General features: G+C 47.3%; 1 protein-coding gene across 3 annotated transcripts in view; it reads left to right on the forward strand.

Annotated features, from left to right (window-relative positions):
• Positions 1-4,502: 4,502 nt before the first annotated feature.
• WDR45B (WD repeat domain 45B) overlaps positions 4,503-16,302 on the forward strand; it is a 37,872-nt gene continuing 26,072 nt past the window's right edge. Inside the window, exons 1-2 of one of the 3 annotated variants that reach the window (XM_007185922.3) lie at positions 4,503-4,713; positions 8,999-9,073. In XM_007185922.3, coding sequence (XP_007185984.1) covers positions 4,647-4,713; positions 8,999-9,073 — 142 coding nt within the window. In that variant the 5' untranslated portion in view covers positions 4,503-4,646. Of the gene's footprint in view, positions 4,714-8,998; positions 9,074-9,697; positions 9,964-16,302 lie in introns of those variants that run through there. The other 2 variants (XM_007185921.2, XM_007185923.2) reach the window with 2 other exon arrangements.

Here is a 16,302-nt window from a genome sequence, read left to right on the forward strand (position 1 = left end):
TGAAGGACCGGCTGTCCAGCGGGGTGCCTGTCTGCGGAAATAGTGGGCGGTACTCTGGCCCCAGTGGACGGGTTGTCACCTCCCGGCAGCAGCATAAAGATCAGAGCTGACTCAGCCAAGACTCTGGGCAGGGTCTCCTTCCCGGTTCTACCACTAGGTTCTCTGTGGCAGCCGGAGGTTGCAACAATGGATTAAAAAAAAATAACTTGAAAACACACAGATGTCCTTGGTTTCTGTTAATTATTTACAGATTTTTAGAAATTTAAAGGACCCTAGAATTGGGAGCGACACTTTTATTCAGAGACGGCGGAGCCGAGGCCCTGAGAGGAGGAATGTGCTCGGCCACCGCTGGTCACCCAGCCCCCTGGGCACAACAGGGACAGATGTGCACAGGGGAGCAGGAGAGGGCACAGCAGGTAAGCCTTGAGGGGACGGTCCCTCTGCAAGGGGCTGCGGGCCTGGGAGGACTTGCTGCCGGGCCATCACACCCTTCTCTCTGCTAGGCAGTGGATGAGAGAGGAGAGTGAAGGGCTGACCTGCTGACCACGAAGCCTGATGGCTGCGGTGGGGTGTCACTTCCCCGACTGCCACAAGCAGAAACGAGGAGGGGTCCACCCTGAATGCGAGCCCCTCTCTCCTGCCCCTTGAAGGGCGCACGGAAGTAGAAGGTGCAGGTTTCCAAGGCCGGTGGAGGTGGGGAGGCTGGGGACAGACTCCTGGTCACAAGCCTAAATTTGGTCCCTTTTCGTTGTTTAATTGAAGGACAGCTGGGGCCACCAGAAGCTGGAAGAGGCAGGAGGGGGCCCCCAAGAGCCCTGCCCACACCTGGATTCAGACTCTGGCCTCCAGAACTATGAGAGGCACATTTCTGTTGTTTCAAGCCCTCCAGTTTGTGGCAATTTGTTATGGCCACCCCAGGGCTCACACAACAAGGAAATAAGTTATGCTTCACAGTAGAAAGTACTATCAAAGCGACATTTCTGTGAAATAAAAACAAACCCTAATACAGAACATATTAAGTACAAGTATGCATGTCTTGGTGGTGAGCATAGCGAAATCAAAACTGAAATGTAAACTGAACCTTGGAGAAACTGCTCTCAAACTTCGCCATTTTCTTCCATGGCCTCACTGCTGGCAAAATCCACCCCAAGTATAAACAAGAAGACCAAATTGTGTCCCAGCTGCTTGTAATTCTCTTTTCAAGCATCTAGATTCAAAATATATTATGCACAATTATGTCTTCAATTGCCCTGTGAAAATTACTGCAATGCAGAATAATTTCCTAGACAGAGAGCTTACAACTTTGATGAGGAATGATCCGGGCAAATATTGAATCTGGAAAAAATGTCAATTATGAGCTTGATAATATTTGTTTTGCCAAAGAGATGGAGATGGAGATGCTTCCCTTTGCGGGAGAATTGCATCATCAAAGTAAATGTGGATTTGAAAAGCAAGCCTGGAGCTGCATGTATTGGGGAACTGGGGGGAGGTGGCTGAGCTGTCATGGGGGCAGGGGACGCACCCCGACCCGCCAGGAGGGCAGGACCCTGTGTTCACTGTGTTCACTCCCCACTCCCTACATGCTCTTGGGCCTCGCTTCCCTTGTAGCACCGACCTCCACTGGGTGTGTCATCAATATGGTGACCTAGTGAATGAGGATGACAAAGCCTCAGAACAGGGCAGCTGTTGATATAGGTGCTTCTGCCTGGCAGTGGGCAGATGGATCAATGGTAGGTAATGGGAGCCACTTCTCCATACAGGCAGTGGGTGCCCAACATGGTTCCCTACCCTGGCAAGGGTCAGACTGGCCCTGCTACTCCTCACCTCTGACCCTTGACCCCGACCCTCATTCCCCAACCAGCCTGAACTCGGGGTCAGGGTCTGGCTCCATCTGTTCTGGCTTCAGTGGAATACTTGGATCTGTGCCCTCCTTCTTCAGATCTCTGGAGTCTCACATACCTTTCTTCTCAAAAAAGGCTGGCTCCTGCCAATCAAGTTTTGGCTTTTTTTTTTTTTCAAACATCTTTATTGAAGTATAATTGCCTTACAATAGTGTGTTAGCATCTGCAAGTTTTGGCTTTTAATCCTACCTTCTCTTCCCTGCCTCAGTCTAGAACTCAACTGTGGAATACTGCTTCTTTCACTCTACTTTCCCACGATAACAGTGGAACCAGCCGAGGTACAGAGGCCTCTGAGTCACTGTGGAGAGGAAGACAGAGGCAACAAGGAAGAGTTCCAAAGTCTACCTTGCCCCAACATAGTTGCTGTTGCTCCAGCCTTTACCCCTCCTAGGTGAGGCAGCCCAGAAGTGCTTTCACTGTCGTCAGCCAAAGACCACCAGGAACTCAGTTGACTCATTGCAATGAGGGAGACCTCCTACGGTCAAGAAACGGGGACATTTCTGTACGAGGGTGTTGGAAAGGATTCAGACTGGCGCTTGTGGTAGGAGAGCACTTTGCTGTGTTCGATGCTCTCAGGGAGCAGCGGTGATTCCAGGATCGCTGTCTTAGTAACTCCTATCTAGAAGGGGTGAAGACTGAGCAAGGTTAAAGCTGTTGCTGGTAAAAGCAGCAGCTGCTCAGGCACCAGCATGCGGTCTGGCCTTTGCTGGCTGGGACGCTGCCCCATTCTGGACTGTGTTCATGCAGGGTCTTGCCTTTATGCTGCCCCTATCAGCCTGAGGGGCCTCGTCCAGGGAGCTTTCATATCCGACCCAGCTCGCTGTGGCCAGGCTGTGTGTGCCAGAATCTCCAGTGCTCTTTCTGTGCCTGATGAGATGACAGGAAGACGGCTGTCTAGTCCAGGAGTGGACTTGGCACTCGGGTCTAGAAAATGCCTGTCTGCCGCGTTAGAGACTAACTTTCTACTTCTGCTGGAGGACAGTTCCTTGTGTGGCTCAAAGCTGGCCAGCATTGTCTGTTGGTTTCTTGATTCCTTGCTGCAAAATTTTATCATTGCTCTGTGGGCCACTTTAGAAATGGGGGTAATGGATGGTAGCTTTCTGAAGGTTCTCTGATTGTTTTACTAGTGAAACACTGTATCATACGAAACAACCTTACCTCTTGCAGATGAAAGGCGAGACCAGAGGGCCCTCTGGGCGGGGACCCTAGGGCCAGCCGCTCCTGCCTCCATGGCCACTGTGTTGGAATAGGACCATGGGCTGGCTCCGTGGTGCTGGGAAGCCCAGAGCCTTACTTGATGATGTGCTGTGTCCCAGGGGCTGTGTGTCCTGGGCGGAGGTGGTGGTAGGGGGGCTCTGTGATCTGGAGGACTCTGTGTGGGGGGGAGCTCTGTGTCCCTGAAGACGGTTCTGTGTGTCCTGGGGGGGGGCTCTGTGTCTTGGGGGTTCTGTGTCCTGGGGGCAGCTGTGTGTCCGTGGGTAGCTCTGGGTCTTGGGGGGGGTCTGTGTCCCTGTGGGGGGGGTCTCTATGAGGAGGTGGAGGGTAGGGGGTGGGAGGGTCTATACATTCATATATAGTCGACCCTTAAACAACGTGGGGATTAAGGGCGCCCGCCCTCCACGCAGTCAAAAATCCGCGTGTAATTTATAGTCGGCCCTCCTATCCTCGGTATCTGCGGTTCTGCGTCTGTGGATCTAACCAACCAGGGTCGTGTAGCCCTGAGGCATTTACTAACGAAAAAAATCCTCGTGTAAGTGGCCCTGAGTTGCTCAAGGGTCACCTGTACTTCCATTTCCTCACTTCCATTCATTTTGCTATTTTCGCGTACATTTTACTAGCATACTTGTTAGAAACTCCATAATGCATTGTTATTTTTACTGAGATACTTATCTTTCTATCAATTAAAAATTAAAAAGTCTCTTATGCTTACCTTAATCTACATGATTTCCGGGAGACTCGAGTTACTCTGGGGGACTGGGTCCTGCGTGCTCCTGAGGGTCACGGGGCAAGGCTGTCACTTTGTTTTGTTTTTAAATTTATTTATTTATTCATTTATTTTTGACTGCGTTGGGTCCTCGTTGCTGCGCTTGGGCTTTCTCCAGTTGCAGTGAGCGGGGGCTACTCTTCATTGCCATGCGCAGGCTTTTCATTGCGGTGGTTGTTGCTAAGGGCGGACTCTAGGCGCGCGGGCTTCCCTAGTTGTGGCTCACGGGCTCTAGAGCGCAGGCTCAGTAGTTGTGGCACACGGGCTTAGTTGCTCCGCGGCATGTGGGATCTTCCCGGACCAGGGCTCGAACCCGTGTTCCCTGCATTGGCAGGCGGATTCCCAACCACTGCGCCACCAGGGAAGTCCCTGGGTTGTCCCTTTGAATCGCCGCCCCCCTGGAGGGCTCGGCGGCACTTGGGGGGGTCTCCTCCCGACTGGAACAAGTGGTTCCCGCCCCCAGATGCGCCCTCCACAGACGCGGCCCCGCCCCTCAGACCAGGCCCAGCTCCCAAACCGACCCGACCAGCCCTCTTCGGGCATGGCCCCGCCCCCCATAGACGTGACGCTCTCGGAGCTCCCTCCCCGCCCTGCAGGCCCCGGGTGGATGTGCTCGGCGCTCCGCGGCTCCCTGGCTGCGCGCGCAGGCGGTGGGCCTTTCGCTTCCGGCCGCGGAGGCCTCGGAGCTGGCCAGAGGGACCCCGGCGGCCTGCCTCCCCGAGCGGCATGCGGCGCTGAGGCGCGGTGGACCCCGCTGCGCCATGAACCTCCTGCCCTGCAACCCGCACGGCAACGGGCTGCTCTACGCCGGCTTCAACCAGGACCACGGTGAGGGAAGCCCGTCGGCTGACCCGGCCCTCCCGCCGCCGCTGCCCCTCCGAGCGGGGTCCCGCCCTCGGCGCCCTGCGGCAGCGTCCGTACCGCGTCCAGGCCGCTCGTCCCTTCCTCCCCCGGCGCCTCTTCCCTTCCCCCCGGCGTTCCCTCTCCTTCCCCCGGCGTCCCTCCCTTCCCCCACGGCCGCCCCACCTCCCAGCCGCTCGCCCACTGCCCCGACGCTCACCCCCCACCCCGGTCGGACGGTGACGGGATTTTCCGGGCGGCGTCGGTTCTTTCCTGTCGCTTTAGGGTCCCCAGCGGCCGGGACGGGGTCGCGCCGAGGTGAGGACGGCCCCCCAGGCTCAGGACCTCGTCCGCGAAGGTCCTCGTGTTTTCTGTTGATTTTCATAGGAAAAAAAGCGCCGGACTCACACTTTTTTCTTTTGTTGGGTGGAAACCGGACCGTCCAGCACGGCTTTGGGGAAATGGCATTTTTCGCGTTTCCAAGTCCGGCGGGCTGCGGGGCTGCGCCCCACTCTCACCCGGGGAGGGGGACCCGCGTCGGTTCCGAGTGTTCGCTTTGGAAGCCGGCTTGAAGAGAATCCAGAAGCAGGAACTGCAGGACCCGTGTCTGTGGAGCTTGTTTAGTGTAGAGTTAAATAGGCCGGGCGGAGGTGGCCCCGCTGTGTCAGCGCGTGGGCACTTGGGCTTGTGGGGTTATGGCTCCAGGGTCCTGATTGTGGGGCCCCAGGAGAGTTAAGTGTGTCTGGGAACCGAGGCGAGGCAGGGGTTTTCCTTCGAGGAGGAGCCCTTGAGGGCAGGAAGGGTTCTTGGAGGGGTGGAGCTGGACGTGGGGAAGAACGTGGGATGGGGGCGGCTGGGCTGGGGACCGCAGGTGGTGTGGCCCCACGTTGGGGTGCCCTTTTGGGGCCACACGTTGGGCATCCAGCAGTATGTGGCAGAACACTTGGGGTTTTGATTTCCACAGGAGGGCCAGTAGGTTTTTTAGTAGGTTCTGATAATAATTGAGAACTCTTTAAGGAGTTAACCGGGTTACAACAACTCCTTAACAAATGTGTTTTCAATGGAAAGACGTGAGTGGCTGATAGTAGGGGAGGGGAGAGGCAGCCCTGAAAAGCAAACACAGAAGCAAAAAGCTTACTGACTCTGAGGCCCTTTAAATGCGAGATCTTCTACACCTGCCTTAGTGCCAGATGAGGCATCCTTGTACTAAGTTTCAGTATAATAATTGAGGCTCAGGATGATGCTGATTATTTTAGAAACTAGTGAAGTTTGTAATGTTTTTTATAAAGGTTTCATCAAAGATTATTTAGAAAATACAGCACTGGCTTTTAGATGGATATATTTCAGTTGTCTGAAAAATACACTCTCACTTTTGTAAAACCACCTCATTTCATTGTAATAAATTACAAGTAAAGCTTACAGTGTTGCTGGAAAAAAAATACTTTTATACTTAAGCTTCTGCTTACCCTTAATCTAATTCCCTATAGTGTAAATTTATGCCAGATTGTTGAGTTCATTACATTTTGTTTTTATACTGATTTTTAATTTTTACTCAGCTTTTTTAGCAGTCCCATTGCAACTTTAGAAACTTTTGCTTATAATTTTAAATTGTTTAAACTTTTGACTTGTCTTCTCCCAAAGATAACTTGCATTACAGTTTTCAAGATTCTGAGGTGTGGATATGTACATTTCTATAATCTGGCTGCCGTTTTTCTTTCTCCTCCCGTGGGAAACACAGGGTTTGAGTACACACACCTTCTCTGTAGACTAGCTTGTCCTGCCTCGACCGAGACTGAGGCCACGGGCTGACTTCGCTGGCTCCCTCTCTGCTGTGGTTCTGGAGTGTGGGCGAAGAGCACTTGCATGTGGACTGCATATGGCTCATGCATAGAAGAATGCCCTTCAGTGATTCTGATGCCCTGTTGCCAGTCGGCTTCCTCTGCACTGTGCTTGGTCACCAGCTGTTGGCCTGAACACTTCTCTGGGGGGAAAAGTTTTGTTAAGTTAGCAAGAATGAGAAGATTAATGCCAAGTTTTGTATGATAACCAAGTAAAATCCGTTAATTATTTCCCCTACCCCAAAAATAGCAAGGATAATGCCTAGCCTTCTTAGTGAGTGGTTTCCAGTCTTGCGGTGTTTGTGGTACCTTTTCTTCTAGCTTTTAATTGAAGCACACTATTCTTACAGAAAAGTGCACATATCCTAAGTATTATGCTTGGTGAATTTTCCAAACTGAAAACACCTTCCACAGCACCCAGGTTAAGAAACCAAACACCTGGCCACCCTGTGCTCCTTCCAGCCACTCCCCCATTCTGACTTCCGATGACATAGATTAATTTTGCCTTGCCGTATTGTGTTTTCTTTCTGGCTTTTTTATTCAGTATCATGTTTGTGAGATTTTTTTTTTTCCATACCGTTGAGTATAATTGTAGATCATTCTCACTGGTGCGGTGTTTCTTTGTGTGAATATATCACAGTTCATTTATCCATTGAACCATTCGTAGGTCTTTGGGTAGATTCCCAGTTTGGAGCCATTATGAGCATAATGATGCTGCTGTGAGCATTCTAATACCTGTCTTTTGGTGAACGTATGTTGTCATTTCTGCGAGGCTTGTATACCTAGGAGTAGAATTGACAGCGGTAGTCGTGCTAACAATTTTCTGCAGTGGTTGTCCTGGTTTGCCCTCCAACAGCAGTTTTGAGAGTTCCCGTGAGAGTTCTACACACTCCTTACATTTGGTGTATTTTCCATTATTTTGGCCCTTTTGGTGGATGTTTAGTAGATGTCATTGTGGTATGTGTGAGATTGTATTTGCATTTCCCTGATTCTGTGTGTTTATTGACCATTTGGATAGTCTCTTTTGTGAAATGTCCAAATCTTTTGCTCATTTTTCTGTTGGGTTGTCTGCCTTTTTCTTGTGGATTTGTAGGGATTGTTTATTTTATACAAGTCTTGTCAGAAATACATGTGTTCTGGTGAAGACAAATAAGATAGGTGCAGGCTTAAAACTTGTGGAAGGTGTAATAGTTGAGAAAGAAAGGGAAAAGTTTCGACTTCTGTATTATTTTCATATTTTCCAGAAAGCCAAGCTCTGGTTCCCCTGTCCAGATTACATGATTCCAATAACACAAAGAGAGAGTTACAACCCAGAATAAGTTAGAGATAATAAGTAACACTGCACTTTAGAGTTGAGTGTCAGGCTCCGGGCCCAGATAAAGTGCCTGAGACTTGACTGCAGAACAGCCTCCAACTCCTGAGGAGGCTGTCATGGTCCTTGCAGTTGTATAAATAACTTGGACAAAAAATAGACGCGTGCTTTCCATGTTGGGGGCAGGGGTGGCTGATAGGATAGAATAATGTCTTCCCAACGCTGGAACGCAGATCAAAACCAGGGGAAGAGACCCTGAGGGTGGCTTTCGCATTCAGGCCAGTAGTGCGGTCGCAGTGAGGGTCCAGGCTCTGCAGCTTGTCTTGGAAAAAGAAGCGGAGGGTTTGGCGTTTCTCCTTCTGGCCACAAGCTTCATAGGTGGTGTTGAAGGAGATTAATGTGGTCTTGATCACACTTAGGCAAGTGAAGTCCAGGTCACAGGATTGTCTTGAAACTTGAGTGCTTCATTCAGTTCATAACAGTGCCTTTAATTGGACCATTAACAATCTGGTGTGTGACTTGGGGATGGTGACCATGACAGGGGTTTAGGGAGTTAGGATTAGTTCCAAGTGGGAGTGAGGTCGTGGAGACCTCAAGCTGCCTTTTAGAAGACCATCCACACCAGCCCTTCCCCCCTTTCCCCCCCCTTCCCCAACTGGGCATGTCCATACCTGCTGGGGTTGCCCGCTTTGTGGCTGTCCTCATGAACTTTCTTGTTTGTCATTGCCTCTCTAGGACTTCTTGGCTGATATAGTCCTTGAGAGGTGTTGGGAATGGGGAGGCCAGTGGTGAGCATTAGAGGCGGGAGTTGAGGGAAGTGTGCAGTGGCAGAGTGGCTGGTGCAGTAGCAGGTGAACCCCTCGTGCTGGAGTTAAGTGAGCCTGGTCCACGGGATGCCCGAAGGGCCCTGCGGGGGGCAGTGGAGTGACGTGCACATCTTCTGGTAACAGTTCATGAGGAGAGTCGTAGTGACACTTGCAGACCACGTTCATGTGGTCTGAGCATCCACAAGAGTTCCTGGGAGAGGTCACTGTCTCTGGACCCCTTGCTTGTGCCGGTCCAGGCCTGGGGTCCTCAGCTGAGACCCCAGTGAGGTGATTAATTTGTCTGTCTCACACTTTAGGGTGCTTTGCGTGTGGGATGGAAAATGGATTCCGAGTCTATAACACTGATCCACTAAAGGAAAAAGAGAAACAAGGTAAGAGTAACTGACATTTCTTGGTTTTGCCCTTTTCCAGCCCGTAGAGTCTAGATTTTATCTTGCAGGTTAGAGGGGAGCTGGTTTTGAGAAGTGAACAGGGTTCGTGGCCCTGTCAGCCTGGATGCAGCTGTCCTCTTTCTTCCGTTGAGCTTCTATGAGTGCTGGGCTCTGTGGGCCGGGTGCAGTGGTGATTCAGCGGGTGTTGGGGACTCTGGGTACTCTGGTGAATCCAGTACCTGCTAGCCCTGCTGAGAGAACCAGGTGCGGTTGTGCTGGCCACTTCACTCTTCCTGTTGAAGGTGAAGCTGTAGGGAGCTCAAGTGAGGGGTTTAGTTACAGCACGTGGGACTTTGACTCTTAAAATGACCCACTTAGAAAATACTAGTGTAGCAATATAGTTGCTTCTGTTTACTTATTTCAGTGTCTTAAATTATGTTTTCATGGAATACAAGTTTTCTAAAACTGGAATTAGGAATTCTGTTGGTAAAATAAAATAATGGTGGTCCTTTCCCCATTTGACGGGGAAAATGTGTAATTTACAGGTAGAATCATCCCATTTTCTTCTTCTCCTATGTATTTTTCTTAAGCTTTTAGTGTCTCCTGGTCCTTATCTGCCAACAGGTGAACAAATCTCAGATAAATCGTAAACAATGAGAAGCATCCTTTTTCTTCCTGCAGTTGTGGTTTTGGTTTTTATTCAACGTGCAAGTTATATTTTCTGATGCAAGAACTGTTTCTCATCTGTAAGAGGAAGTCACTGCATTCTTAAGCTTCCTTATCAACCCCCTTCCATTTTGACAACTAATATCCTACATCAGGGATTTTCAGAATCTTTTTTTTTTGGTGGTGGAACCTCTTTGTCAAGTACAATCTTCCATACAACCCTGGTATGTAAAACAGTAAGTGGTGCTTTATATTCAGGAGTTTATTTTGTAAGCTGAAGTCTATAACTTCTATTTATTAGAGAAAGACCATGTAGCTGGTTAGTAAAGGGCTCAGACTCTGGGCCCACACTATTTAGATCCCAGTCCTGCTCTGCCCCTTGTCACGTTGCTGTGTAACCTTGGGCAAGTTCCTCACCTTCTGTTGGCCTCAGTTTCTTGATGTGTGAAAAATGAAGATGATAAGTGCCTACCTCCTAAGGTTATTGTAAAGATGGGTGAATTAGGACGCGTGAGACACACAGACGAGTGGCGGTACACACAGAAAGTGCTTTGTAAGCTTGTGCCCTTGTCATTGGTGGCAACAGTGTTACCCTTAAAGAGTGGGTCTTTGGGGGCTTCCCTGGTGGTGCAGTGGTTGAGAATCTGCCTGCCAATGCAGGGGACACGGGTTCGAGCCCTGGTCTGGGAAGATCCCACATGCCGCGGAGCAACTAGGCCCGTGAGGCACAATTACTGAGCCTGCGCGTCTGGAGCCTGTGCTCCGCAACAAGAGAGGCCGCAATAATGAGAGGCCCGCGCACCGCGATGAAGAATGGCCCCCACTTGCGCCAACTAGAGAAAGCCCTCGCACAGAAACGAAGACCCAACACAGCCATGAATGAATAAATAAATAAATAAATAAACCCAAAGTTTAAAAAAAAAAAAAAAAAAAAAAGAGTGGGTCTTTGGGACTAATGAGTGTTACAGGCGACAGTGGAAGTCTCCTATCAGTCTTCTATGCTGCTGACTTCTATTTGTTTTGTTTTGGTTAGGTAGTGAATTAAGACAACTCTTTTTTTTACAAATAAATTTATTTTATTTATTTTTGGCTGCGTTGGGTCTTCGTTGCTGCACATGGGCTTTCTCTAGTTGCGGCAAGTGGGGGCTACTCTTCGTTGCGGTGCGCGGGCTTCTCATTGCGGTGGCTTCTCTTGTTGCGGAGCACGGGCTCTAGGCATACGGGCTTCAGTAGTTGTGGCACGTGGGCTCAGTAGTTGTGTCTCGCGGGCTCTAGAGCGCAGGCTCAGTAGTTGTGGCGCACGGGCTTAGTTACTCCGCGGTATGTGGGATCTTACTGGACCAGGGCTTGAACCCATGTCCGCTGCATTGGCAGGCGGATTCTTAACCACTGCGCCACCAGGGAAGCCCTGACAACTCTGTTTTATACAGAAAAATAGTTACAAAATATTTTGAAACAGCTTAACTTGAAAATTTCAAGATACTTTTTACTTAAATTGACCTACAAACTTCGGAGTTACAGACTTTAGTTTCAAAGTTGAATCATTACAGGCATATTAAAAACTGCTTCCTAATTAATGAAATGTTTACAGTAAATCTAGGATTTCTTATAAAAATAAGTTAAACAAGAAGCGTCTAAACCTCCTAAGTGCCAGGAAGATTTGCTGCTGTCATGTCACAGTGCCGTGTTTGTTCCCTGTCCCTGCTCAGCTGCACTGTGTCTGGGGCAGGCCGTCCCTGAGCTTAGCTTGTAGCGAATTTTGAATTTGCGAGGGATCCAGTAGGGCTGTGTGGTGCTTACTAATGATGTGTTTAAGGACTTCTACATGCACTTGCAGGCTAGTCTGCTGCTACATTTCTGGCAGCTAACTCAACAGTAGAAAATAGGCAGAAGACTTGACCTTATTCCTTTTTTATCTTTGAGATTTACTTTCCTAAACAAGGAACGAAGTGTGCCTGCATTGTAGGGTCATTCCCAGATCTGGGCTCTCAGCCTTGTCTCTGCTGTGACCGTGGCTCTTAGTAAGGGGACTGCACGACTGGCCGTGAGTCGAATGCGTCTTGTAGGCACACCCACCATTGGGTGGAGCTGGCAGTGCTGGGATGCTGTGGGCATCCTGGGACCCCAGTGGAGGCAGCTTTCTTCTCCGAGGTGTTGTAGGTCCTGCGTCCCATGCACAGAGTAGCATGGCTCAGCTCAGAGGAGGCGTGGGAGCCCTGGGAGCACAGCCCATGTGGTGTTCTCACAGGGATGCTGTGGGGTCAGAGTGTAGAACTCCGATTCATGTGTGTCACGTACACATCCAAGCATATCCTGGAAGGAAGGTTCAAATCATAATTTGAACAAAGATGTGTCAAGAGTGATGCCTTTGGATAAAATTATATCTAAGTGGTTATAGAAGTAAAAGGAGTACTAAAAAGTACTAAAAAGTCCACTCCACTCTTCATTTAGAAACACAACCCTCCCACATTCCAAAGCTGACTAGAACTTTTGTAGCCTACACTGGATGAACGTGCAAGGTCCTCAAGGCGGGCAGCAGGGTCCAGAGGAGTCCCCTTGTCTTTAGCGCCGCCCACCTTTTCCTCCATGTGACCAGTGCTCACACATGTAACATTGGCAGCCATGTGTGGGGAAGCAGAGGGGACACAGAGGCCTAGAGGGGATGCCGAGTGACAGGTGGAGCAGCAGGTGAGTCTGCTTGTTCCTGAGCCCACTGAGTGCTGCCCTGGGGGCTGAGGATGCAGTAATGAATAATATGGGCAGGGTCCTCGGTGAGACTACCCAGTGTCTGGAAATAAGAGGTGACCTGTTTACACACAGTCCCTGACATTGCCCGGTTCAGCACCTGCCTGACCTGACAGTCTATCGGGGCCTTACCCATGGCCCAACATCCTCCAGTTTCAGAGCAGGTCCTGTGGGCTCCACGCCCTGCTTGGTCAGCCCAGCACATGGTGGGTGAGGGGACTAGGGAGAAATGGGAAGCATGTGAGACAGAGGGGGCTGAGCTGATTGGGGGGGTGTGGGGTGTGTCCCAGTCAGCGGTGAGGGTGTGGAGAGGCAGATCATCCCATGGCCTGTTCCTAACCTTGATGGTATAAGTTTAAATTGGTAGAACCTTTTTTGTAGAATAATTTGGCAAACTGTTCATTTTCTATATTTACACACACACACACACACACACACACACACTGATCCAACAATCATACTTAAAGGATTTTTTTTTCTTTAATTTTTATTGGAATATAGTTGATTTACAATGTTGTGTTGTTTCTGCTGTACTCAAAGAGAATCAGTCATACATATACACGTATCCACTCTTTTTTAGATTCTTTTCCCATATAGGTCAGTACAGAGCATTGAGCAGAGTTCCCTGTGCTAGGGAAGTCTAGCACAGGCAACAGTAGGTCCTTGTTAGTTATCTGTTATATTTTTTTTATTTTTATTTTTTCACACACACACACTGTATTTTATTTTTACAAGAGATAAATAAACTGACACCAAGCATTGTAAATGGATGACCACAACAAAAGCATCAATGATTGCAATTACCAAACACGAAACATACTACATGTCATAATATCGACATTCAGTTCAGTAATCCTCCACTGTAACAGTTCCTTTACTTTGCAGTGAAAATTGATTTGTATGTTTTTTGCCTCTGAGTCCTTGTGGGTTTTTTTTTTTTTAAATCAGTCATCAATTTTATACACATCACTTTATACATGTCAATCCCAATCGCCCAATTCGGCACACCACCATCCCCACCCCACCACAGTTTTCCCCCCTTGGTGTCCATACGTTTGTTCTCTACATCTGTGTCTCAACTTCTGCCCTGCAACCCAGTTCATCTGTACCATTTTTCTAGGTTCCACATACCTGCGTTAATATACGATATTTGTTTTTCTCTTTCTGACTTACCTTACTCTGTATGACAGTCTCTAGATCCATCCACGTCTCAACAAATGACTCAATTTCGTTCCTTTTTATGGCTGAGTAATATTCCATTGTATATATGTACCACAACTTCTTTATCCATTCGTCTGTCGATGGGCATTTAGGTTGCTTCCATGACCTGGCTATTGTAAATAGTGCTGCAATGAACATTCGGGTGCATGTGTCTTTTTGAATTATGGTTTTCTCTGGGTATATGCCCAGTAGTGGGATTGCTGGGTCATATCGTAATTCTATTTTTAGTTTTTTAAGGAACCTCCATATTGTTCTCCGTAGTGGCTGTATCAATTTACACTCCCACCAACAGTGCAAGAGGGTTCCCTTTTCTCCACACCCTCTCCAGCATTTGTTGTTTGTAGATTTTCTGGTGATGCCCATTCTGACTGGTGTGAGGTGATACCTCGTGGTAGTTTTGATTTGCATTTCTCTAATAATTAGTGATGTTGAGTATCTTTTCATGTGCTTCGTGGCCGTCTGTATGTCTTCTTTGGAGAAATGTCTATTTAGGCCTTCTGCCCATTTTTGGATTGGGGTGTTTGTTTCTTTAATATTGAGCTGAATGAGCTGTTTATATATTTTGGAGATTAATCCTTTGTCCGTTGATTCGTTTGCAAATATTTTCTCCCATTCTGAGGGTTGTCTTTTCGTCTTGTTTATGGTTTCCTTTGCTCTGCAAAAGCTTTGAAGTTTCATTAGGTCCCATTTGTTTATTTTTGTTTTTATTTCCATTACTCTAGGAGGTGGATCAAAAAAGATCTTGCTGTGATTTATGTCAAAGAGTGTTCTTCCTATGTTTTCCTCTAAGAGTTTTATAGTGTCCAGTCTTACATTTAGGTCTCTAATCCATTTTGAGTTTATTTTTGTGTATGGTGTTAGGGAGTATTCTAATTTCATTCTTTTACATGTAGCTGTCCAGTTTTCCCAGCACCACTTATTGAAGAGACTGTCTTTTCTCCATTGTATATCTTTGCCTCCTTTGTCATAGATTAGTTGACCATAGGTGCGTGGGTTTATCTCTGGGCTTTCTATCTTGTTCCATTGATCTGTGTTTCTGTTTTTGTGCTAGTACCATATTGTCTTGATTACTGTAGCTTTGTAGTATAGTCTGAAATCAGGGAGTCTGATTCCTCTAGCTCCGTTTTTTTCCCTCAAGACTGCTTTGGCTATTCGGGGTCTTTTGTGTCTCCATACAAATTTTAAGATGATTTGTTCTAGCTCTGTAAAAAATGCCATTGGTAATTTGATAGGGATTGCATTGAATCTGTAGATTGCTTTGGGTAGTATAGTCATTTTCACAATGTTGATTCTTCTAATCCAAGAACATGGTATCTCTCTCCATCTGTTGGTATCATCTTTAATTTCTTTCATCAGTGTCTTATAGTTTTCTGCATACAGGTCTTTTGTCTCCCTAGGCAGGTTTATTCCTAGGTATTTTATTCTTTTTGTTGCAATGGTAAATGGGAGTGTTTCCATAATTTCTCTTTCAGATTTTTCATCATTAGTGTATAGGAATGCAAGAGATTTCTGTGCATTAATTTTGTATCCTGCAACTTTACCAAATTCATTAATTAGCTCTAGCAGTTTTCTGGTGGCAGTTTTAGGATTCTCTATGTATAGTATCATGTCATCTGCAAACAGTGACAGTTTTACTTCTTCTTTTCCAATTTGTATTCCTTTTATTTCTTTTTCTTCTCTGATTGCCGTGGCTAGGACTTCCAGAACTATGTTGAATAATAGTGGTGAGAGTGGACATCCTTGTCCCGTTCCTGATCTTAGAGGAAATGCTTTCAGTTTTTCACCATTGAGAATGATGTTTGTTGTGGGTTTGTCATATATGGCCTTTATTATGTTGAGGTAGGTTCCCTCTGTGCCCACTTTCTGGAGAGTTTTTATCAGAAATGGGTGTTGAATTTTGTCAAAAGCTTTTTCTGCATCTATTGAGATGATCATATGGTTTTTATTCTTCAATTTGTTAATATGGTGTATCACATTGATTGATTTGCATATATTGAAGAATCCTTGTATCCCTGGGATAAATCCCACTTGATCGTGGTGTATGATCCTTTTAATGTGTTGTTGGATTCTGTTTGCTAGTATTTTGTTGAGGATTTTTGCATCTATATTCATCAGTGATATTGGTCTGTAATTTTCTTTTTTTGTAGTATGTTTGTCTGGTTTTGGTATCAGGGTGATGGTGGCCTCATAGCATGAGTTTGAGAGTGTTCCTTCCTCTGCAGTTTTTTGGAAGAGTTTGAGGATAGGTGTTAGCTCTTCTCTAAATGTTTGATAGAATTCACCTGTGAAGCCATCTGGTCCTGGATTTTTGTTTGTTGGAAGATTTTTAATCACAGTTTCAATTTCATTATTTGTGATTGGTCTGTTCATATTTTCTGTTTCTTCCTGGTTCAGTCTTGGAAGGTTATACCTTTCTAAGAAATTGTCCATTTCTTCCAGGTTGTCCATTTTATTGGCATAGAGTTGCTTGTAGTAGTCTCTTAGGATGCTTTGTATTTCTGCGGTGTCTGTTGTAACTTCTTCTTCATTTCTGATTTTATTGATTTGAGTCCTCTCCCTCTTTTTCTTGATGAGTCTGGCTAATGGCTTATGAATTT

Source organism: Balaenoptera acutorostrata, chromosome 20, assembly GCF_949987535.1.
Source record: "Balaenoptera acutorostrata chromosome 20, mBalAcu1.1, whole genome shotgun sequence".
NCBI classification, from domain to species: domain Eukaryota; kingdom Metazoa; phylum Chordata; class Mammalia; order Artiodactyla; family Balaenopteridae; genus Balaenoptera; species Balaenoptera acutorostrata.